General features: G+C 53.5%; 10 protein-coding genes and 2 non-coding genes across 12 annotated transcripts in view; 5 read left to right on the forward strand and 7 right to left on the reverse strand.

The window, feature by feature from the left end:
- ASPZODRAFT_73827 (hypothetical protein) overlaps positions 1–54 on the reverse strand; it is a gene marked incomplete at both ends in the record, with an annotated part of 1476 nt that extends 1422 nt beyond the window's left edge. The window contains one exon of the mRNA XM_022729922.1: positions 12–54. Within this exon, the coding sequence (XP_022578116.1) occupies positions 12–54 (43 nt within the window). The remainder of the gene's footprint in view (positions 1–11) is intronic.
- A 645-nt stretch (positions 55–699) lies between these two features.
- On the forward strand, positions 700–1278 carry ASPZODRAFT_136060 (hypothetical protein). Its single transcript, XM_022723970.1, has 2 exons — positions 700–888; positions 951–1278. Exons 1-2 carry the CDS (start codon positions 744–746, stop codon positions 1163–1165), a joined length of 360 nt encoding a protein of 119 aa, XP_022578117.1. The 5' UTR covers positions 700–743; the 3' UTR covers positions 1166–1278.
- A 238-nt stretch (positions 1279–1516) lies between these two features.
- On the forward strand, positions 1517–3798 carry ASPZODRAFT_136061 (hypothetical protein). The gene is made up of 3 exons (XM_022723971.1): positions 1517–2092; positions 2155–2335; positions 2402–3798. The coding sequence occupies exons 1-3, from the start codon at positions 1694–1696 to the stop codon at positions 3421–3423; spliced, it is 1602 nt and encodes a 533-aa protein (XP_022578118.1). The 5' UTR covers positions 1517–1693; the 3' UTR covers positions 3424–3798.
- Positions 3628–3699, forward strand: ASPZODRAFT_t137. Its single transcript has one exon. It is a non-coding gene; the product is annotated as a tRNA-Gln (tRNA).
- ASPZODRAFT_161507 (hypothetical protein) lies at positions 3725–5193 on the reverse strand (the record flags this gene model as incomplete). Its single annotated transcript, XM_022726523.1, has 3 exons — positions 4586–5193; positions 3978–4527; positions 3725–3740 (listed from the first exon to the last, which is right to left on the reverse strand). The coding sequence occupies exons 1-3, from the start codon at positions 4896–4898 to the stop codon at positions 3725–3727; spliced, it is 879 nt and encodes a 292-aa protein (XP_022578119.1). The 5' UTR covers positions 4899–5193.
- Positions 5194–5600: 407 nt separating this feature from the next.
- Positions 5601–5672, forward strand: ASPZODRAFT_t138. Its single transcript has one exon. It is a non-coding gene; the product is annotated as a tRNA-Glu (tRNA).
- A 291-nt stretch (positions 5673–5963) lies between these two features.
- On the forward strand, positions 5964–6426 carry ASPZODRAFT_19331 (hypothetical protein; the record flags this gene model as incomplete). Its single annotated transcript, XM_022727382.1, has 4 exons — positions 5964–6029; positions 6086–6159; positions 6219–6263; positions 6324–6426. 4 exons carry the CDS (start codon positions 5964–5966, stop codon positions 6424–6426), a joined length of 288 nt encoding a protein of 95 aa, XP_022578120.1.
- ASPZODRAFT_136064 (hypothetical protein) lies at positions 6096–8441 on the reverse strand. The gene is made up of 5 exons (XM_022723972.1): positions 8297–8441; positions 8197–8241; positions 8057–8141; positions 6971–7998; positions 6096–6890 (listed from the first exon to the last, which is right to left on the reverse strand). Exons 1-5 carry the CDS (start codon positions 8402–8404, stop codon positions 6471–6473), a joined length of 1686 nt encoding a protein of 561 aa, XP_022578121.1. The 5' UTR covers positions 8405–8441; the 3' UTR covers positions 6096–6470.
- Positions 8442–9425: 984 nt separating this feature from the next.
- Positions 9426–12182, reverse strand: ASPZODRAFT_154463 (hypothetical protein; the record flags this gene model as incomplete). Its single annotated transcript, XM_022726092.1, has 7 exons — positions 9426–9504; positions 9554–10078; positions 10128–10293; positions 10355–11140; positions 11200–11311; positions 11371–11885; positions 11948–12182. The coding sequence occupies 7 exons, from the start codon at positions 12180–12182 to the stop codon at positions 9426–9428; spliced, it is 2418 nt and encodes an 805-aa protein (XP_022578122.1).
- A 1537-nt stretch (positions 12183–13719) lies between these two features.
- On the reverse strand, positions 13720–15984 carry ASPZODRAFT_136065 (hypothetical protein). Its single transcript, XM_022723973.1, has 7 exons — positions 15399–15984; positions 15095–15333; positions 15040–15046; positions 14939–14988; positions 14451–14879; positions 14126–14389; positions 13720–14059 (listed from the first exon to the last, which is right to left on the reverse strand). The coding sequence occupies exons 1-7, from the start codon at positions 15943–15945 to the stop codon at positions 13820–13822; spliced, it is 1776 nt and encodes a 591-aa protein (XP_022578123.1). The 5' UTR covers positions 15946–15984; the 3' UTR covers positions 13720–13819.
- A 262-nt stretch (positions 15985–16246) lies between these two features.
- Positions 16247–19086, reverse strand: ASPZODRAFT_74044 (hypothetical protein; the record flags this gene model as incomplete). The annotated part of the gene is made up of 3 exons (XM_022729942.1): positions 16247–17036; positions 17098–17741; positions 17812–19086. 3 exons carry the CDS (start codon positions 19084–19086, stop codon positions 16247–16249), a joined length of 2709 nt encoding a protein of 902 aa, XP_022578124.1.
- Positions 19087–19409: 323 nt separating this feature from the next.
- On the reverse strand, positions 19410–21157 carry ASPZODRAFT_136067 (hypothetical protein). Its single transcript, XM_022723974.1, has 3 exons — positions 20831–21157; positions 20435–20750; positions 19410–20376 (listed from the first exon to the last, which is right to left on the reverse strand). Exons 1-3 carry the CDS (start codon positions 21026–21028, stop codon positions 19460–19462), a joined length of 1431 nt encoding a protein of 476 aa, XP_022578125.1. The 5' UTR covers positions 21029–21157; the 3' UTR covers positions 19410–19459.
- Positions 21158–21928: the final 771 nt, after the last annotated feature.

Here is a 21928-nt window from a genome sequence, read left to right on the forward strand (position 1 = left end):
GGTAAACAAACTCGTCAGGTACTCCTCGGTGGCATTGCACGACGGCCAGCCCATGATGAACAGAAGTCAACAAGACAGAGAACAGCGAGAGAGGATGGCGAGGGAGAAAAGACAAGGCAAGAGAGAGAGAGGGACGAGAGGTGCGATTAAGAGAATTCCCCTGCGCCGATCACGACGGGGCTGGCTATGCCCGATCGGGCAACCAGTGCGTGGCTGCTGCACAACCCGGCATAATTACGTCAGCGAATTAGGCAGCCATTTGGGCTGCATAACTCGGCCCGTATATCCGCAAAGCCTTACTCCGTATATCCGTGTAGCTCCCAGTAGTTCCTGCCATCATCAGGTTTCACTAGTCAGGTGTAATGATCCTAGAGAGTATAGTTATAGTATATAGTATATTTAGTTCATAGTAATACATGTAGTATATGTAGTATATATAGTATATATAGTATATATAGTATATATAGTACATGTAGTACATAGGTCTTCTATACTACCTATACTCTATGTTTAATTTCAAGTAGTACAAGTAATTATATCAATTAATTCAGTATTACATTCCTGATAATATACATTCCCTATTGGCAATGCTGCCGCCTGACATACCAGAAGCTTTAATATAAATCAGCTTATAGTATAAAAGCCTTACAGCTCACTCAATAACCCCAAGTACCCAATATTCTCTAAACTTCTTCATCATGCAGCTGTCTACCTTTATTATCCAGGCTCTAGCTCTACCTACCATGACCCTTGCCCTGGGCATCAACTGTCGAGGAAGTGCCCTGTGCAGCTTTGTGGATGCAGGTTATGATGGGATGTCCCTGATGGCAAATCAATTGCAAGCTGAGGTTAATAAAGGGCGCGGAGGTGTTTTCTATCCCACCGGCGGTATGTACTTGAAAATCCAGGTCGTGGGTATAGATAGTACTTTTTTACTAACAAGTGTCCAGCACATATTGTCTGTACAACTGAGCAATGTGCATTCTACCAGTCGGGCGCAAGTGGGACGATTGCTGATGCCCTTGGACACATCCAAAACCTCATTAAACATGGCTGCAAAGTCTGTGGCAGTGACCCTACCCAGCCGGGTAATGATGTTAGTAAGGGGCAATTGACTGTGAACAGTGTCTCTTCTCCTAATTGCAATGGTGTTTGTTCTCCTTGACTAGATAGACTAGATACTACAGTATATACTATATACTATAACTATAACTATATACTATATAGTATTATATAGTATATAGTTATAGTATATAGTTATAGTATGGGGTATAAGATTAGATAGTACTTATGGCCTGATCTAGTTATTGATAATAGTCTATCTCTATCTCTTTCCTATCTATGTCTCTATCTCTAAAGTTACCCAGTCTTGGCCTGATAACAGCTATCTCTGCCCTATAGGAACATGTTCTCTATCTCATCTCTATGTTACTTCTTAATCTGCTCTCCTGGGTATGTACTTGGCGTTTGCAGTATATATTCCTCTTCTCCTTGTCCTTGTCCTTGTCCTTGTCCTGTCCTTGTCCTTGTCTCCCTGTCTCCTTGTCCCACTCTGTCCCACTCTGTCTCACTCTTCTCTATTCTCTATTCTCTCTATTCTACCTCTTCCTCTACTCTCTATTCTCTCCTCTACTCTCTTTTCTCTCCTCTACTCTCTATTCTCTCCTCTACTCTCTTTTCTCTCTATTCTCCCATGGAGAAAGATAATCAGGAAAAAGCAGGGAAAAGCTCCCCCCCCGAGTCAGGAGAAGTCCATGACATCGACTATGGCGCCGAAACGGAACTCCATCGCACCCTCGGCACCCGCCATCTGACCATGATCGCCCTGGGCTCCTCCATCGGCATGGGCCTCTGGCTGGGCAGCGGCACCTCCTTAATCGACGGCGGCCCTGCGGCGCTCTTCCTCGGATACCTGCTCAGTGGCACCATGATCTGGGCCGTCTCACAGTCCATCGGCGAGATGGCCGTCATGTATCCTCTCCCCTCGGCCTTTGTGCAGTGGTCCTCCAAGTTTGTCGATCCCTCCGTCGGCTTTGCCCTGGGTTGGGCCTACTGGTTTTCCTACTGGATCACCATCGCCAACGAGCTTCAGGTACTTCACTACTACACTACTACTTCACTACTCGGTCTGATAAATTGATTCTAATGGTCTAGGGCGTGGTGACGGTCCTCAGCTTCTGGACCAGCAAGGTCCCGACCGCCGCGTGGATCTCCATCTTCCTGGTCGTCATTGTCTTCATCAACGTCTGGGCCGTCAAGTACTTTGCCGAAGTCGAAGTGGCTGCTTCTTCGATTAAATTCAGCTGGATCATTGTGGTCATCATTTCTTTGATTGGTATTTCCCACACTTGCCGAGTACAAGTATAGTACAAGTACAAGTATAGTTATTGATAATTTCTAGTGGTGTCTGCCGGCGGAGCCCCCGACGGAGGCCCGATCGGGTTCCGATACTGGAACTCGATGCCCTTCACCAACGGCTTCAAGGGCTTCCTCTCCATCATGCCGACCTGCATCTTCGCCATGTCCGGCAGCGAGAACGCCGGCCTGGTCGCCGCCGAGACGGCGAACCCGCGCCGCGCCGTGCCCCGCGCCGTGGGCTCCATCTGGATCCGTCTGTCGCTGTTCTACATCCTCGGCGCCTTGATGGTCACCATCACCGTCTCCCCGGAGGACCCGAACCTCTTCGGCGGCTCCGGCACCAACGCCTCCCCCTTTGTGATCGCCTACCGTAACGCCGGCATCCCCGCCATGGCCGACATCATGAACGCCGTCATCTTCATCTCCGTGCTTTCCACCGGCAGTATCTCCGGCTATGGAGGCTCTCGCACCCTCATGGGCCTGTCGCACCTGGGCATGGCCCCCAAGATCTTCAGCAAGGCAGATAAACATGGCCGTCCCCTCGCCGGCCTGGCCGCCACCCTGATCATCGGCGGCGGTCTCGCCTACCTCAACGTCTCCACCAGCGGAGCCACCGTCTTCTCCTGGCTCTCCAATCTCACCAGCCTCTTCACCTTGTTCGGTTGGGGGATGATCTGTCTCTCCCACCTGCGCATGCGTCACGCTTGGAAGATCCAGGGCCGTGACCCTGCTGACCTCCCCTGGAAATCCGGTGTCTACCCTTACGCCCCCATCTGGGGTCTCTTCTGGTGTATCCTCCTCATCATCGTCGAATTCTACCTCTCCGTCTGGCCCTTGGGCGGGTCACCCAACGCAAAGACCTTCTTCGCAAACTACGTCAGTGTCCCCGCCATCATCGTCGCTTATATCGTCGGGCGCCTCTATTATCGTGGTCCCTGGTGGGTCGATGCCGCCACCGTCGACCTCGACGCCGGTAGGAGGTTCTACCATGACGTCCAGGATGAGGAGGCAAAGCCCGCTTCCTCCAAGAGTCTCTGGCAGAAACTCGCCTTCATCACCGAGTAGCCTGTCCCTTTCATCCAATACTATTCTTCTAGCTGGCCACGGCCCTCTTGTATCTTTTCTACTCCTGTATATTCAGCGTTGTTAGACTTGTGCATTGTCCATTCTTTCTCGCTCTTCTCCAGTAATCTTGTATTTCTACACACTGTAAATTTCTTGGCAGGTTGTGCTTTGGTTATATTTCCTTATCTTGATCGCCCTTCAACAGCCTTTGTAGTGTAATGGTTATCACATCGGATTCTGATTCCGGTAATCCTGGTTCGATTCCAGGCAGGGGCTCTTTTTTTTCTTTTTTTTTCTCTTCTTATTTCTCGATTTCTCTGAAATAATAATATCATCCGAGCTAATTGATGACCTTTTTATCCAATCTTAAATAGCTAGCAACGATTCTTCACATTCATATCTATGCACTCATCGCCATAATTGCCACCACCAGCAGGGCGACGGTCGTGGCCACCACCGCGTCAGGGATGCCTCGCACAGCCTCCGACCGGCCTGGCTGGCCCGGCTCGCCGTTATCGACCTTGCACACCTGTCGGCATGGATGCTGCTGCGACCGGGCCGCTATCGTGCTGGTGTTGTAGAACATCTCGATCCATTCGATCTCCATGTACGCGGCGCCTCCGACGGCCATGTTGCCGCTCCAGTACCCCCCGTTGCTCCACAGGTTGATGATGAAGTGACTGGGTGCCTTCGGGGTCCCGTACGCCTTGGTGAGCAGCAGCTGGTCGTCAAGGTACCAGCTGCTGATGGCGTCCGTCCAATCGAGCCGGTGCGTGTGCCACTGCGACCACTGCACGCCGGGCGGCAGGGTCATTTCGGTGCTGGCGTCCGCGATAGGGTGTCCGTGGCGGTCGACGGTGGGCTGGTTGGTGTAGCGGATGTGGTCGACCCTGTCGCGCGTCAGGATCTCAATGTCACTCTCCGTCGAGTCGTCACGATAGGTGAAGATGCCCGCCACCGCCCCGGGCGACCCGGTCACCCGTGCCCGCACTCGCAGCGAGGCGTGCCAGATCTCTCGTTCCTGGTGTTCCATCTCGGCGGTAGAGCTGAAACCGGGGTGGCGGTACGTCCGCAGCGTCAGGTGAGAAGTAGAGGCAGAAGAATCTAATCGTCAGCAGAGTCAGCATGTGTTCTTCGCGTGATCTTCTTCTCTTCAACTCACCAATCCACACGTTCTGCCGGCTGTTCTGTACGCGCACCGGGCGATCATCCTGGGAGCCACGCCCCCAGGTCTGCAGCCGCCAGTCGCGCGAGAAGGACGACGAGGTCAGCACCCCAGGCTGGGCGGGCTCGATGCCCAGGCTCGATGTCACGTTGGGCGGTTCCTGGGCTGTGCCGCTCAGGGAGCGAAAGTCGTAGAACCGGTACGAGGAGAAACAGGCGGACGAGTTGCCGCCGGTCTGGTAGCAGTCACAGTCCGGCTTACTGGCTGCCGCGAGGGTGAGTATGGGGAGGGAGGATAATAGCCACTTCATCCTGATGGAGAATCAATCGCTCGCTCTGGGTGGGAGAGGGTGGCATACAAAGAAGGCCGCAGAGATGGAGGGAGATGAGGTGGAAGTGGTCGAGGCAGGCGAGGAAAGAGCGGCGCTGCCTGGCGTCAACCAACGCAGTGATCGATCCATGGAAATTTAGTTGGCAGAAGCCCAAATTGTCTTAACACTGTTGTAGGGATGTGTATGATCCATGGTCTTTCCAGGGTCATTACATGGTCTACTTGATGTCTATAGTGTCGGTGTCATATATACCCAATGATCTGGTTCATTAAGGTGTACTCTCAATATCTCTATAACCTGACTATCATAGAGGACTGTATAGATAGTCTCTATGCTTTAATACTATGGCCTCAATGTATATTGTCTACGACAGTTGCCCTCCTTCTGTGCCATGTCCATAAACATCCACTGATACCTATAGGACTTGAGAAATATCCAGAAATATATATTCATCTAATGTGACTTGAACACATCTTTATTCTTATACCCCTTTTATATTAAATATCTAATAGTGACTACTCCATAATTACCAGTATAAGAATATCATATTAATAGACCGACTCCAATTGATCTTTAATAGTATGATCATATAGTTACTACCTGGGCAGGTATAGAGTGCCTGGTGCGTCTCTAAAATTAAAATTGGTTATATATCATCAAAGACACGTCTTTCCATCAACATCCGATATGGTGTAGTGGCTAACATCGGCGTCTCTCACACGCCAGCCAGGGGTTCGATTCCCCTTATCGGAGTTCTTTTTTCTTTTTTCCTGACAGACCAAACAAAAACCACGAGAAATCATCATTTGCTTATATTAAACTGAACTAATATGATGTATGATTATTTTCTTACTATCATATATATCCATTTAGATTCTGTAGTACCCTGCCTAAACGTATATTCTAATACAAACAAACCATGCTCGACATGCCGATCGCTGCAAGGGATGCCATTTATTATTTACCTACTCCCTCTCTACTCTGTCTCTGCTGTCTTCATTACTCCTGAACTCATCCAACATCCTCAATTCTATGCTCGTCATCATGTTGCGCGTCTTCTCGTTGAGCCTCATGCTCGTTGCCCTCGCAGCCGCACAGGGACAGACCCAGGTATGCTTGAGGAAGAAACAAACCAACAAGGAAGAAAAATTGCTAACAAGATCAAGATCCATCTCACGACCGCTGAAGAGAGTCACTCCTTGACTGTTCCGTTCAAGGAATGCGTCAATCTGCCGGAAGAGTACGCTCCGTCTACTTCCTATCGCTATTCTATACCGTTGAGATGGACTAACAGTGCAGACCTATCACCGCGCTGACGATATCGCATAAATGCGTCTTCTTCACGTACGTACTTCAATTTATTTATCCAGGCCCTTCTTCTCTGACGGCTAATCAACATTCTAGACACCCCGAATGTATCGGTCGCGCCGTCGAACTCCGGCCTGGAGACCATTCTGCCCCGGAGCCCGTGGAGGTCGCGAGCGCGTACTGCCAGTTTACCTTTTGATGTACAATAGCCTATACTATCCTATACTATATCTTCTAGCGAGCCTAGCGAATACAAACAATCGTCTGGCCTCCGTCCCATGTGATCCGTTTCCGGACCATCATCTTGAACGTCCGCTGGCGTACATCCTTTATATCGGTGTCTCCCTCGCGCAGGACCGCCGAAGGGGCAAACACAAGGGCTTCACCCGTGCGCAGGCGGGAAATACGGGCCAAGCCATCCGAAGGAGAAGAAGGAGAAGGATCGTCGTCGCTCTCGACCGCAATATGTTTCTGGATAGTCTGGTACCATTCCGGACTGGAGAAGCGGTGCACGATCGTGATGGAGCACAGATCGATCAGCCGCGGCGAGATGGTCGGCTCCTGCGTCGACACAATCAGCCGGACGCCCAGATGTCGTTGCTGCCGCATCACCGTCATAAACGTTTCTGTCAGGGCGTGTCCCGCGGGCGTGTCGGTCATGTACTATCTAGTCAGTAAAAAAAAAAAAAAAAAAAAAAAAAAACATAACACCAAGGGTAAAGTGAAAGGGTAGAGTGTAGGACCTTATGAGCTTCGTCAGCGACAATCATCTTCCCTCTGGAAGGATGCGCGTGCAGAAAGAGATCGATAGCGATGCGGAACAAGATGCACGCCGTGCTCTCGTCCATGAACGGACACGACAGGTCGAGGATGGTGATCCCGCCATCGACAAAGTAGTCACCGGGCGGCGACGCGGCGGTGCGAGGCTCGAGATCGAGAAACGAGTCCAGCAGGTCCAGCCGCTGGTCGAGGAAGGGTGTCTGGGACCGGTCGAGGTGGAGGCCGGTCAGCCGGCGACGGAAGGCGAGGTAGTCGAAGGCGCCCGAGGTGCTTTCCATGGCCATCTGGCGCAGCAGCTTGGTCACCTGCGCCATATACAGGGGCATGGCGTCCTTGCGGCCGAGCGACATGAGGGCCAGCATGGTGCTAATGTTGAGGTGGCGCGGCTGCAGGCGGAACGGCCGCACCTGCACGTTGGGGATCTGCGAGTACATCTGGCGCAGCGGGTGGTAGTTGGACGGCGAGACCAGTACCGTGACGGGGATGGAGCGCACATCCGCGCTGTACTCGGCCAGCACCGAGGCCAGGAAGGCCGCCTCGCTCGGCTGCGAGCTGCCGTGCGAGCTGTACTCGTTGAACTGCAGCACCAGCGTCGACAGCGGCTTCTGCAGCCGGCCCAGTGCCTCCAGCCCGAACGAGCAGTTCTCAATGATGCATGAGGTCGTGTGCGACTTGCCGCTGCCCTGCAGACCGCAGATGAACGCTGAAAACGGCACGTTCGTGTTCAGCATCACCCGCGGGTCGGCTCCGGCCGCTGCGCCATCCGCCCCAGGCAGATGGCCCAGCAGCGCATACTGCGCTGGGGTCTCATACCCGACGGTCTCCAGCCCGGGCGAGAAGAGCACCGCGTCAGACGCACGCCCACTTGGCCGTTGATGCTCCCCTTCTTTCAAGCTGAGAAGGTGCACCTGCTCCTCCAGGGAGGGAAAGGCGGATGTCGTGCGGGTCTCGGGGGGTCTGCTGGCTCGGACGCCAAGGTCTTGTTTGAAGTCTTCAATCGTGAGAAATGCCCTATTTCCATCAATAAAAAGAAAAAGAGAATGACATACCATTGAGGATTGCGTTTCCAGGTTCGACCTCTGACTTCAGCTCCAGCTGTTCAACAGGGAGCTGAACGCCCTCCGGTTCCTCAACCTATCGCTGTCTGTCAGCGTCACACACCAGTCAGTCTGGAAGACATGACACTCACTTGATGGTCGCCATTTGTTTGCGCTGGCGGAGCATAGACCCCCGGCTTTTACTCTGTTAGCAGCCATTCTTAGAATCCACAGATGGTGATGGTCACTTACAGAAGCTGGCAACGGAGAGTGCGAATCATCTGGGCTCTTTTCCTTATTCTTATTCTTGTTCTTCTTGCCCTTCTTGTCGTTGGCTTGAACAGGTTCCTGCTGTAGCATACTCTTAGGATCCAGATCAAGCCGAGTGTCTGTCTCGTAGATCTTACCTCTCTCTGCTCTATTATCTGTTTATTGGCAGGATCTACCTTTTGGACAGGCTCATTTTTGTCCTTTTTCTTCTTCTTTTTGACAGGCTCCTGCATCTGTTAATCACCCAGAATCTAGATCCATCTTGTCAAGGTTTACGCACCTCGTTCTGGCCATTCAATGGTATACTGACAACCGGCTGATCCGACTGCTTCGCCTCCGCCGCCTTCTTCTCCAACACCGCCCCATAGCTGACTTGGTCAGAACACCCAGATAAACAGTGACTACGCGGGCCGTAATTATATACCGCGCAAGGGCAAGGCAAGGCAATACATACTCAGAGACGATCTGACGCACCGACTCCGCATTGCCAGGATACTGCGCCAAGAAGCGTGCCAGGAGAGCCGCTTTATTCGCCGGCTTGAGCGTGCCCCGCTCGTATGCCTCGCGCATCTCCCGACGCACCACCTGCTTGACGTTCGCCGCTGGAGCGGTCGGCGGAGGAAGAGTATGAGGGACAGAAGGAGGGGCAGATGAGGCCTTGGAGGGCTTCAAGGACGGCAGCTGAGACACAGCAGGCTGCTTTGGCGGAGCTGCGGGCGCGCCGGTGGGCTTTTGCTTGCTTTTTTTCTTGGACATTATTTCTTCTTTCCTTTCTTTCTCTTTGCTATTCCTCAGCGAATCGTGCTCTGGAAGATAGAGGAAAGATTGAAGGGATGGTCGTTGACAGGTCAGAAAGGCTGGCTGGCGACCAGCCTCTTCGCTTAATGCTTAGTCATCGTTATCGCATTGTAGATGGCTTCATTGGTTAGTATAGGTACTTTCAGGATAAGGTATTTATTATTCCAAAAAAAGTAGAAGAGCTATATATTCAAAATTACAATATGGATATCCCCTTGTTCTCATGAATCACATTACTGTGTGGCATCGCGGATGCCCGAGGTGGGATGTATGATAGGTCAGTATAGTATATTCTATGAGAAACATTAACTGCTCAGGTGCTGGTCGTCGCCTGGTTGACCTTGCAGTAATCCAGGTTATGGATGTCGGTGTTCGGGTTACCCGCCCAGTATCTAGAGAAAAGATCAGCTTGGTAATTCGGAGAGTAGATCCCAGACTTACGGGAAGTTGTGGGCGACACCACTGCCGCCAAATACGGCAAAGGTCAAAATGAAGACGCAGATCTGCGTGCCGCCGTCCAGGGCGGCGGAGACAATGTAGTTGTACTTGTTGAACAGGTGCGGATGGTAGCGACGCAGCCAGAACTGTGCGACGAAGCCCAGGACAAAGTACATCAGGATGGAGGCGTTGATCCCGACGAACAGCCAGCCCATGTACCACAGGATGATGGACAGGTTGATGTAGCTAAAGAACGGGTGACGCGTATATTTGTAGAGCAGCCAGAAGGGCACGGGGACGATGAATCCGATCAGGTACGAAATGGTGACCCACTGGTAACGCGCGCCGATCGAGAACATATCACCGGCGATACTCCACGCGATGGCCAAACTGTTGAACTGGTAGAGAGAAGTCAGTATCATCCATCTCCGCACTGGGGAAAGGGGTCCACATATCTGAACGTTGGCACCACTCCAGATATTGGTTCCGTCAATCGATGTGAGAATGGTGGCTTGGTTCTCCACGATACTAGAAGGAGTCAGTCGGCACTGATAGAGAAAGGGGGAAAAAGACGTACATCAACATCATAACGTAGTTGAAGAGCGCACCGATAAGGCAGCCCACTACTTGGACAAAGAAGGTGCAACGCGGCGACAAGTGTGTGTTCTGCGCGAGTCGTAGATCTCTGGCGAGTACCTGACCCTGTTGCAGGGAGTTGTAGGTGTAGCAGGTGAAGTAGAGGTCTGAGATGGTTAGCATGAAAGAGAATGAATCAAAATGCAAGAAAAAAAAAATTAAACATACTGGCCAGAGGTTTCCCAGGGAACATATAGCCTGCCAACATCTGACAGATGGGTTGGACGTTGAACTGGAAACCAGTCAAACCGTACTGGGCGCCGAAGAAGAGCATGAAGAGCGCGGTCAGAAGGTTGCCAACAAGGAACCCCCACCAGGGGAGTGTGGAGGACATGGCGTAGAGACAGCCCAGGCCGACGGCGAAGCTGAGGAGGAGGACGGCGCCCCACCACCACAGCGGAGTGTCGTAGTAGAGGTTACGCAGCATGAGGCGATAGTGAGGGTCGAGGGTGTCGTCGTTGAGGCGGCGAGCCAGGCGCTCCTCAGGGGTCTCCTGGTTCGCCCAGAACTTGTAGGTCTCGGGCTTGAGCCATTTCTTGAGCTTCTGAGGGTGGGCCCAGGCCCAACCGACCTTCATTTCCTCCCAGTTCCAGAGCAGCATGTGGGTGAAGGTGGCGGTGAGACCCATGTTGGAGGTTATGAGGTAAACGACGTAGGTTCCTGTCAGATACGGAATGCCCTGTTGCTTGAGGGAGGCCGCATCGACCATGTATTCGGAATTCAGGATAAGGGTTTGATTGTATTCGTGGAACCAGGTGCCGTTAGAGTCGCCATAGAAGAGCAGCTGGGACAAAAAGGGGAAGTCCATGGAGCGCCAGATGTTGCCGTAGTAGACGGCCATGAAAACAATAATGCAGCCCAGGTAGCCGATAAAGTTGTTGGTCATGGCGTACAGCGGAAGCCACAGGGGGGAGCCGAGAGAGGCGATGTAATTCCAATCGAAACAGAAAGACACTGTTCATTATGAGTTTTGCATGAAGAGACAGAGAGAGGGAGAGAGAGAGGAGACGTACAGAAACCAAGGCCTTCATTTCCGGAAGCGCCACCGAAGAGGTTGGTAATAACCAGATTGTTCTGGTCAGCCAGACAAAAGATCGACACACCTTCTAGAACAGGGAAGATATACTACGGGATGAATGAGCGAACGATGGGAGATTTTGGCTTGACGGGACAGAGGGGCTTACCTCTGGGAAGATGGTCCAGAAGAAGAGGGCAAAGAAGAAGATGTAGAAGATCCTGAGACGGGCCTTGGCGGTAGCCTTGTCCTTGTGCATGGACTCGAGCAGACTACTGATGGGCAGGGTCATGGGCCAGATCATCTTGGTGGGGCGCACGATGACATCGCGGAGGAGGCCAGCGATACCGAAGCCGATCATCTGGGAGGAGAGGACGATGAAGACGGCGGCGGCGTGGTTGGGGTAACCGCCGTAGAACAGTTGCTGGGAGGCCAGGGCTTCGGTGGCCAGAGCGGACTGGGTGGCAGCGGAGGACATGAGTGTGATGGCGGCATGTTCCTTGGCATTGAAGGGACCCGGGTTGAGGAAGCGGCCGAGCCAGCCACGACGGGGGATGGCGTAGGCTAGGAACTCGCCGATGATGTAGGCGAAGACGGTCAAGAAGACCTGGGAGACATAGATCGTCTGCGGCTTGAAATAGAAGATTTCCTGCAATACACCACCGAAGATGGATAGACCGGCACCTGCAAGAAAGCAAGAAATCAGATTCGTACTAAATACATAGATAGGGCTGTGGTAAGCATACCGATGAAGACCATACGGACGGTCCACGGGTTGATAGAAGGATCATCCTCGACCGCGATGATGTGGGTGACGAGATCGTTGGCGGTGCTGACCACCTCGTCGGAGCCGAAGCCTTCATCCTCGTCAGAGTGAGAGAGATTGGCGGCGCTCTCGGAACCCTTGGACTTCTCCTCGGTAGCGAGGGATTTATTCTTCTCATAGTCGTCGTTGCTGGGCCGGTCCCAAGCGGGAGCCATCTCAGACTGTTTGACCTCCATTCTCTCACGGACGGTATTGTGAGGAGCAGCAGCAGCAGCAGCAGCAGCAGTTGATTAAGGCGGCAGTGACAACCACCACGATATTTATTTGCTGCCATTGCCTTTTTGCCCGCCTGGGGATCGCCGTCGCAGTTCCGTAGGAGCACGAGAGGAGGCAAATTCTCGGGACTCTTTTGATAAGACGCGATTGGCGTGCATTGGCTGACGGGGGCTAACTAGGTTCTACACAGCGGAGCTGTCAGAAACTTCTAGGGACAGAGCTAGTTTTGGAGAAAGCAATAATAAGCATTATTAGTTGATGAATTGCTGGCCGGGTTTTGTCCGGCAGGCGATAAGCCAGACGGGTTACACAGACCGGCGACCGGCCGCCCTGAAGTGTGGTAAACCCAAGCTGCATGTCTGACAATTTTGCGCCTATCAGCGGTGGCAGCATGATGAACAGTCATTGTCTTTCTTATCTTGTATTTGTTGTAATATGTCGCAGTTGCATTGCAGGGGTGCGTATCTGGTGTGACCACCGTTCAGCGTCCACTGTCTATGTAGTAGGTTTCCATCACCCCCCAAGATCGAGAATCCCCGGGGAGCGATTCTCGGTGGTCTGCAAGGGTCGACGGCCGCCGATTATGCAACAGAATTACCTTTTTTTCCGTCCGATCTGCCCACCAGCAGCTGAGCTATCGTGGGTTGTGTGGGCTGCGGAGAGACCCACGGACGGCAAGGGTCGAGTACCGAGGGAGTACCTGAAACAAATTCCATCGTTATCCACTGCCTGCTGTGGTTATTTAGGTACTTCGTATACTACGTACCTGATTCATCTCGGATTTCCATCTCTGACAGCCTCATCTTCTCTTTCTCCAGAGTCAAGACGTGTCGCTTGTTGTCCTGGTGTTGTCTCAGGTCTGTCTACTCCGTAGGTCGGCTCTCGGGTCCCACTCAGGCCCTGCGGAGTCCGTTAAGGTAGGAGCCTAAGCAGAGGCTAAGCAAACCTTCTGCTCGTAGCGAAACCCCGGCTCCAAGATAGCTTCCTTGGTTGTGTGAGCAGGGAGTGAGTAGGGAGTAACTCCTGAAGTTCTGAGGATTCTCCTGTTGCCGCCTTCCAGAACGAGTCAAGTGGAAAGGGACTGCACGTGATGCAAGGGGTACGCTGCGAGCTAGTACTAACTAGGCAGTACTATCCCAAATAGCTCAAGCCCCACGTGGACAGCCGATGTCTCAGAGGAAACTGACTCGAGCCTTAAAATCGTACGATAAAGGACTGGGTTGACAGGAATGAGATTTATCAGGCTCACCAATCTCTTCTACTCATATTGAGAGTCGCACAGGACTACTACATATACACGTACTCTGTACTCTGTACGGAGTATATAAAACGATGATCAGCGGCGTCCTCCGACGTTACATCGGCACGTATTCGGTTAGTCCCTCGGAGTACGGCGTATCGTCCTCCGGATAGATGCTAGTAGCTAGCTGCCTTAGTAAGGCCTTAATGCCTTAGTGCCTTACTGGGACTGTTGGGGAAGTTGTCTACTCTAAATCTCTACTCTCTAAATACTGGAGGGGCTACAATCACTGGTAGAAATCATACAAGAATCTATTCACGCTTTTATAATGCAAAATTACTCGTCACCGTGTTTCCGCTTGAATCGCGACGCCTTGGGCTGGCTGCCGTACGCCCGCCGCGCCTGCACCTTCTCTCCACGCAGGCTGGCCCCCAGCGTGATGTCTACCCGCGGTGGCGTCGTGAATCCAAAGCTCTTGGCCACCTTGGCCAGGTCCAGCTTGTTGACGTCGAACACGGATCGCAGAGAGTGAGACGCGTACGCGTGGATGTATGACCGGTAGCCTTCCTTGGCCGACTGTGATTGTTAGAAAGGACAGAAAGAAAGAAGAAAGAAGGGAAAACAAGAGAAGGAAAGAAATACCTGGTTCAAGTAGTAGTTCTGACCGATCAACTTTTCCAGTTGCGACTGGATATTGACAAGTTGCTTCGCCGGAAAGGCAAACTCAACCACTGGCACGCGTGCCTCCTTGAGGTGTGAGAGGAAGGCCACCTCCGATGGCAGCAGGAACATCAGCGACCGACCCTTCTTACCGCTGGTGCCTCGCGCCGTCCGCCCCACGCGGTGGATGTAATCGCGCGGGTCATCGGGGGGGTCATACTGGAGGATGAAGTCGACGCCGTTGATCTGTCGAGTGTAAGAGTTGATGTAGTAGATGAAAGAAAGAGAGAAAAAAAAAAAAACTTACGTCCAATCCTCGTGCCGCAACGTCTGTGCAGAGCAGAATGCTGCCCGAGTCGGAGTTGCAGAACTCAAAGAAGGTATTGGTGCGTTTCTGCTGCTTCATTTTGCCATGCAGGGCGAGGCAGCCCAGGTCGACATAGTTGAGCAGTTCCGAGTAGTACTTGACCGAATTGCAGCTGGAGAAGAAGACAATGATCTTCTTCTTGATGTTCTTCTTGAGGAAGGTGAACAGCAGCAGGAACCGCTTGTCCGCCTCGCAGATGATGTACCCTTGTTCCACCCCGTCGACCGTGCTGTGTTCCTTGCGGTGGTCTACGTTGATATACAGCGGGCCAGCCCGTAGTGATATCCGCGCCAGGTCCTCGACCTTGGTCGTCTGCGTGGCAGAGAACAGGAGTGTCTGGCGGTCCTCGTTGGGAAGGATTTTGATGATCTATGGAGTCAGTAGGTAGAACGTACCCAATCAATATCGACTAATTGACTAGAACGTACCTGACGCATTTCATCTTCGAAACCAACTTCAAGAATGCGATCCGCCTCATCTGAGGTATGTTAGCCAGTGCAGTGAAAAGCGATTGGAAAAGAAAAGCTACCAATGATCTACTTCAGTTAGCAATGTCGATGACAACGTTTCAGAACGGGACTTACCAAAGTCTTCAAGTTGCGGAAAACGAAACCTTCCGTGTTCCTCAGATGGTCCAGCAGGCGACCGGGAGTGGCAACCAGCAGGTTGACGCCCTTGTTGAGTTTCTCAGCCTCGGCCCTGCGATTGGCTCCTCCCATGACGACTCCGTACGTTTGCGAATGGAACTGCATCAGTTCGCGGACCACGCCGAAGATCTGCAGCGCGAGCTCGCGCGTGGGGGTGACAATAATCACACCGGTGCCTGTACTTAAATATTAGTATCTCTTCCAAACCCGTTTGAAAACTCATGTCTGCTCCTGTATGTACCGTTTCTGGGCTTGAAGCGCAGCGCGCTCAGCATCTCGACAGCAGGAATCAAAAACGCCAACGTCTTGCCGGATCCAGTCTTGGCCGCTCCCAGAATATCACGCCCAGCCATAGACGCCGGAATCGTGCGCTGCTGGATCTCCGTCATGGTCTCGAAGCCCATCTCCTTGATGGCCTTGACCGTCGGCTCGGAGAGGGTCAGTTCGCTGAACTTCTGCGGAGCGTCGCCGGCGGGCAGAGACACCCCGTTCGCCGAGGGCAGCGCCGTCGCATCGTCGGCACTTTCATCGGACTCTTTGTCTTGTTGTTGACCCTCATCTCCGGAATCCTCTGCGGGAGTCTCTTCGGCCTCTGCGGGAGACTCTTCCACGACCTTCTTCTTATCGACCTTCTGCTTCTTGCGCGTTGCCGTTGCCGTTACCGCTACCTGCTCATCGTTTTCGGGCTCGACACGGACTGGTTCGGGGGCCTTTGCTGCTTCTTCCTTTGCGCCCGAGCTCTTGTGGCTCCGCTTCCGCTTCTTGACCGGCTCTTGAACGGGGCCCATGGTGGTTCAGATGATATGCTCGATGCAGTTCAGACTCTCTTTCTGTCGGTGAAAGAAAAAAAAAATTGGCGGCAGAATTATGGTCACGTGGGGACTACTCTTTCCGCTCGACTAACCCGATACGCGCTAGCCGGAATCCCTGTGCCTCAGGCAGACACAATATGTATGCCTCAGGCAGAGGTGTTAGACAGGCATGCCTCAGGCAGAAATATACGTAGTATAACAACAGTATAACAGCAATAAGTTATCATTTCATAGTAGAGTATTAACCTCTAGTTACCAGGCTTATCTAATTCAGCCATCAAACCAAAGAAAACTTCTTCACATTCACCCCGGCGACTTCCACCCGCATATCATCCAGCTTCATATCCCCAACATCAGCTTCAACTTCAACCTCGAGCCTCTCCCCCGGAAACAAAGTGAGATAGTTATCCGACCAAGAGACGGGGACGATCTCTTCCCCCGTCGCAGCATGCAAGAGAACCATCCGGACAAACAGCGCCGGGACGTCCGACTCATTATCGAGCACGATCTTCGCAGCAAAGTCACTTCCCCTCTCGGTCTCCACCATGTCTGCCCGGAGAGTCGCGCGGGACAGTTTCATCGTCGCTCGCAGATCCGTATACGAGGTGACTGGCGTGCTGTACCAGGTTGAATTTTCCCAGTCGAGTTCGTCGACGGAGCGACCGAGCCAGTACACATTGCGACTGATGATGGTATCTCCTCCATCATGATCATCATCTTCACTCTTCAAAAGCAAACGCAAGAATGCAATGTCTTTGATACGATCGAGTCCTGAAACCGTCCCGATCCGACCGGAAGTGTTCGGCGTGCTCGTCACGTTGGTGATGTGTTGCTGCATGAGGAGAGACTTGCCCTTCCGATCTATCAAGTCGATCGTCACGCTGCGGTTCCCTCCCGTCCTCAACCCCCTGTTGATCAGGTAGACCGATCCGTCCTGGTAGTTGTACGCGACGTGTTCGTGGCGAGAGCCTGTCTTGGTGCCAAAGTATGCTCCTGCAGGTTGGAGGTAGTAATCGAACAGTTGCCAATGGAGGTTCGGCCAAGCGGCATTAAGCATCCAGTAGATCCTAGATAGCAAGAGATTAGAAAAAGAAGACATAAAACGATACGAGTCATATGAAGACTTACACCCCCGTTGCAGGCCTCTCGGCATTCTGCAACGCAGCAAAAGCCTCAAATTCCGCCCGGGTGGCCTCGTAGTCCATCATCTGCGCTTTAAGCACGTACTCGTCCAGACTGGTCGGTTTGCCGTACCGCGCGAACAAGCCCTCGTTGTAGATCGACCGGTCGTAGAACTGCGACACGTTCGTCGACATGTGGAACAGACCGGCGTCGGGCTCCCTCCAGAGCGCATCGAGATCGCCCTCGCTCAGGAACCGCTGTAGACTGGCTCGTTCGGGCGTGCCCACGCCGGCGCCCTGCTCGGATCCAAACCCAAATGCGGCGCCGAGAAACTGCTGCCCATCACCTGCGTACCAGTAGTTAGGCGGCACCCAGTCGTAGGGACCCTCCATCTTCATCCCCGACGGGCCCAGTTGATCGGGCCATCCGCGCATGCTCGCCGACGCGACTATGGGCGTCGCCCAGTCCATTCGCTCCAGTGCCGACACGTATACCTGCGTTGCCCTGTCGTCGGGCCACACATCCGACCCGACCAGGAAACCCAGTAGACTCGGGTGTGTCTGCATCATGGCGGCTTCGTGTAGCATGGAGGCGTTGGCGACGGTGTAGTCATGTTCCGTCCATTTATACCCGGGGGCATCATCGTTGTACTGTATTAATGAAGGTTAGACATGTAAATTGAATCGAATCGAATAGAGGTTCAAAGAGAAAAAGACGTACAGACCACCCCTCCCATTTATCGCAGCATTCCCATCCCGCCAGAAGCATGACTCCCATGCGATCCGCCATCTCGTACAGCTCCGGATGCTCCTGTTTGCCCTCGAGACGAACCGTGTTGAGCCCCATGTCGAGCACGTAGCGGAAGATAGAGTCCACGCGGGCAGCATCCCACCGCATGAACAGATCAGGCGAGTATCCCGCGCCGAGAACGAGAAAAGGGTGTCCGTTGACGGTGAAGGCCGTGTCGTTGTGCGCGTTGAGCGTGGCCGTGACCTGCCGCACGCCAAACTGCCGCACGGGACTCACGTCGGAGAGCGTGTCAGCGATAGAGGCGTTCACGGTAACGCTGTACAGGGGCTGCTCGCCCCATTGGCGTGGCCACCAGACGCGGACGTCCTCCAGTCTCGCTGCTAAGGAGACGGTGGTTTCTTCGTGTGCGGCGAGCTGCACAGAGTGTTCGGCCACGGCGACCTGTGCGTTATCATCTGAGATGGTACCCTGGATCCGGGCTGTAATAGGCGAGTCTTCGTGGTTCACGACATCAACCTTGACGGTGACGGTGACGTTGTGCGCGAGCTCATCGGGCTGAATATTTGCGGCTTCATAATCAGTAGTAATCCGCGGTGCAGACAGAGAGACAGCCCCCGTCTGGACAATCTCGACGTCGCGCCAGACCCCCGTCCCGTTGTCGGGCGGATAGGGATTCCAGTCGACGAAGCCCATGGCAAAGTCGCGCAGGTAGTTGGTCGGATAGGCTTTCACGAGGACGACATTCACTCCCTCGCGCAGATACGCGGTGATCTCGTAGCGGTGGCCGCCGTACGACCCCTGATGGAAGGCGTGGGAGGCGATGCACACGCCATTCACAAATAGCGACGCCTTGGAGGTGATGCCGTGTGTGTCGAGGAAGACGTGCTCGCCTGGCTGGGGGGAATACTCTATTTCGAACTCCTCGCGGTACAGCCAGGGGGCCGTGAAGGGGGTCGAGTCCACGCCCGTCGCCAGCGTGTCGGAGTAGAAGAGCTGCTCGTCGCTAAACACCCCGTTCTCGATCAGTCCGGCCATCACCGTCGACCGGGCGCCGACTCGGTACCACGATGAGACGTCGACGGCCCCAGGAAGTGACAGCTGCGTCATGTTCTGCGACGCGTCGAGGATCGACTGCATGTTCCATCCCGCGAGAGCTGAGCGGTCGCCTGGTTGGGAGACGAGGGGCGAGACTGCCTGTGCGAGAGTCAGCGCCAGGCTGGCGAGGGTGGCTAATGCCACAGCCATGTTGATCGATAGTCCTGCTAGCTGATAGTTCTGGACCAGCTGGACTGGTAATTGGTTATATTCTCTATATTGATTCAAGGCGTCGAGGTGGAGGATGGAAGGATGAAGTAAGGAAAGAAGAGAATAATTCGATCATCTTAATGTGAGGTGAGTTAGTCTTCAGTAGAATCCACGGTTGAGTTGGAAAGTGAAGCCAAAGTCGAAGTTTGGATAGACGTTGTTGCCTGGCGGTACTATGCCTTTTCAGTCAATGAAGTATTCAAGATGCGAGTAAGATGAGGTAATAGAAGAAACAAATCTATGGTATCATGACATATACTACCGAGACAGGCTATGTACAAAAAAAAACAAAAATGGTATCTGAAAGAAAAGATCAAAGAGCCAAGGTGAGAGCCAGCAGGGAGGCTGCTAGAGCTATACTGCAAGGGACGGGAAGGGCGACGGCGGCTCCCTTGACGGAGCCCGTGGAAGAAGGGATGCTCCCGACACCGACAGGCTCGGTGGCATCGGCGCCCTTGGCCAGGGTGGTGACGGGGTTGGCGACGGCGGTGGCGCCCGGGACGGCGGTGGTGCCGGTGCCGATCTCTTTGATATCGCTGTCGGTGACGTTGAACTTTGTGTTGGCGAGGGAGATCTCGTTGTTGGAGAGGTCGTAGACGACGTAGGCGCTGCGCAGAAAGGTGTCACCGAGGATGCTGGTGTCGCCGCCGGGGGCAATGCCAAAGACACAGGCTGGGGTGCCGTCGTCGTAGGTGATGTCGCCGTCGTAGAGGACGAGTTCGCTGATGTCGACGCGGATGGTGGGGGAGGAGAAGGTGAAGTCGAGGGTGTAGTCCTCGTCGGCCAGGCTGCAGGGGACGTAGCCAACGCCGGCCTCGGACTCGTAGGTGACGCTGAGGTTGGTGTACAGGTCCTCGACCAGGTCGTCGGCCAGGTAGATCAGCGAGGTGCCCGAGTCGAGCAGGACGCCGAGGGGCAGCGAGGAGGACGAGTATTTCTGGACGGTGCCGGAGGAGTTGAGGGCGACGCCGGTGAGGGCCAGGACAAAGGCCGCATACTCGCCGTCGACTTTCTGCACGGGCAGCGTCTCGAGGGTGCCGCTGTACTTGGCCGAGTCGACGCCGCCGAACAGGATGGAGCCCGAACCGGAGTCCAGGTCGTTGAGCCACAGGCTGTAGGCACTCGACTTGATGTAGCCGGCATTGACGAGGGCTCGGGGCAGGTTGGGATATGTGCCGTCCGTGGAGGCCTGAGCTTCGTCGAGCGGATAACCGATTCCAAGGAGATTATCTATCATTATTAGAGGCCATTGCTCACTGTTTTGAAAGAAATATTATATCTACTATACCGGTGGTGGTTGAGTTGAGTCCGATCCCCAGGCGGAAATTCTTGAGGGTTTTGCCGCCGATGCGCACGGTGTCATTGGCGTAGTCTCCGCTGGCACTGGAGCCGTCACCGTAGGTGATGTCGAAGTCGGAGGAGACATATGAGTAGGTGGAGGAGTCATCCGGGTCATAGGTGCCGTAGGCGCACTCGTCCGTCGACTCCGAACACAGGTCGGAGGTGGGAGTGTTGACCCAGAGATCACTGCTGCCGGTGTCAAGGACGACCTCGACGTCCTGGGCGGGCGTACCGATGCTGATGTTGGCGAGGTACATGGTTTCCTGCAGTGTCAGCACAATGATATTCATTCTCTCCTCGCTAGTCACCTGAAATTGACCAAATAAAACGATGATGTTCATACTTCATTGTAGAGGGTAGTGCTGACGGTGGAGGAGCGTCGGCGGAGACGGTCTCGCCATCCGGGGCTGGCGTTGCGGACCGAGCGACGCTGGACATCGAAGCCGATGACAGCCGGGGAGTCGCGCTCGTGTAGGGTCAGAGCGTGGACGGCGGGCAGGCCCAGACTGAGGGCATAGAGGAGGGGAGTAATGATAGCCATGGTGTGAACACTGTATGTAGAGACTCAAGACAGCGAGCACCGTCAGGGATCGTCGGCAAATCTGGCAGTGTCGGATTTATATGGGCGGTAGTCACTCCGTAGTTATACGCCATGGTCCGTCCGCAGTGGCCATCTAGCGTGCAGTGGGCCGCGTTATGGCCCACCAGGGCTCTCACACCTGTCGTCATCTCGCAATAATGAGACGACAGGGCAGGGCAGATCCCAGAAAAGGAAAAAAAAAAAAAAAGCGGCGCGCCATGGCGATTGATGGCTGTGCCAGAGGCAGAGCCCGCATTTGGTCGGTGGCGGTTGGCGGGGGGGGGGGAGATTGTGAATCCGAATCGAAACTGTACGGAGTAACTACCTAACCTACTACCTAGACCCAGTCAGTACAGCCCATGAGCAGAAACGAGCCAGACGCCGGGGAATCACCAGAACGGAGGTGTTTGGCGAGCAGCTCCTGAGCTGGGCGACTAGGCGCAGTGATGACGAGGACAGCAGCGATTTGCGGCGAGTTGGTGGAGCCAGAGCGCGCGTCAGATTCGTACGCAGCGAATCATGGGAGCAGCGAGTCGCCGCTGGTGGAATAGGACGAATCATGTATTGAAGAGAACTCTGCCTGAATCTGTCGATGAAATCAAGTGAAACAGAGACGAGACGAGATAGAGAGAGGAAGTTGAGGGGGAGAGAGAGAGAGAGAGAGGGAGAGAGAGAAAGAGGGGGAGTTGAGGTTGAAGAGAAGAAGTTTTGGCGGGAAAATCAGTCCACGTGCGTCGATCATTGATTTAGATTTAGATTTGTATTTATTATTCTATATATTATTGCATATTTTATGTATTATTTTATATTCTACTATTGCATATTTTATTCTATTCTATCTATTCTATTTGTCTGTCTATT

Source organism: Penicilliopsis zonata, assembly GCF_001890105.1.
Source record: "Penicilliopsis zonata CBS 506.65 unplaced genomic scaffold ASPZOscaffold_18, whole genome shotgun sequence".
Classification (NCBI taxonomy): Eukaryota; Fungi; Ascomycota; class Eurotiomycetes; order Eurotiales; family Aspergillaceae; genus Penicilliopsis; species Penicilliopsis zonata.

Excerpts from the sequence above, each read along its gene's own strand:
- ASPZODRAFT_136060 (XM_022723970.1), top strand. The coding sequence starts at position 744 with ATGACCCTTGCCCTGGGCATCAACTGTCGAGGAAGTGCCCTGTGCAGC. Across the intron at positions 889-950 it reads TGTTTTCTATCCCACCGGCG|CACATATTGTCTGTACAACT; the intron begins GTATGTACTTGA and ends ACAAGTGTCCAG.
- ASPZODRAFT_136061 (XM_022723971.1), top strand. The coding sequence starts at position 1,694 with ATGGAGAAAGATAATCAGGAAAAAGCAGGGAAAAGCTCCCCCCCCGAG. Across the intron at positions 2,093-2,154 it reads CCATCGCCAACGAGCTTCAG|GGCGTGGTGACGGTCCTCAG; the intron begins GTACTTCACTAC and ends CTAATGGTCTAG. Across the intron at positions 2,336-2,401 it reads GGTCATCATTTCTTTGATTG|TGGTGTCTGCCGGCGGAGCC; the intron begins GTATTTCCCACA and ends GATAATTTCTAG.
- ASPZODRAFT_136064 (XM_022723972.1), bottom strand. The coding sequence starts at position 8,404 with ATGCTACAGCAGGAACCTGTTCAAGCCAACGACAAGAAGGGCAAGAAG. Across the intron at positions 8,242-8,296 it reads ACTCTCCGTTGCCAGCTTCT|CCGGGGGTCTATGCTCCGCC; the intron begins GTAAGTGACCAT and ends ACAGAGTAAAAG. Across the intron at positions 8,142-8,196 it reads AAACAAATGGCGACCATCAA|GTTGAGGAACCGGAGGGCGT; the intron begins GTGAGTGTCATG and ends AGACAGCGATAG.
- ASPZODRAFT_136065 (XM_022723973.1), bottom strand. The coding sequence starts at position 15,945 with ATGGGCCCCGTTCAAGAGCCGGTCAAGAAGCGGAAGCGGAGCCACAAG. Across the intron at positions 15,334-15,398 it reads GCGCTTCAAGCCCAGAAACG|GCACCGGTGTGATTATTGTC; the intron begins GTACATACAGGA and ends ATTTAAGTACAG. Across the intron at positions 14,390-14,450 it reads TTGCGGCACGAGGATTGGAC|ATCAACGGCGTCGACTTCAT; the intron begins GTAAGTTTTTTT and ends TACACTCGACAG.
- ASPZODRAFT_136067 (XM_022723974.1), bottom strand. The coding sequence starts at position 21,028 with ATGGCTATCATTACTCCCCTCCTCTATGCCCTCAGTCTGGGCCTGCCC. Across the intron at positions 20,751-20,830 it reads GCACTACCCTCTACAATGAA|GAAACCATGTACCTCGCCAA; the intron begins GTATGAACATCA and ends CTGACACTGCAG. Across the intron at positions 20,377-20,434 it reads ACTCAACTCAACCACCACCG|ATAATCTCCTTGGAATCGGT; the intron begins GTATAGTAGATA and ends TAATAATGATAG.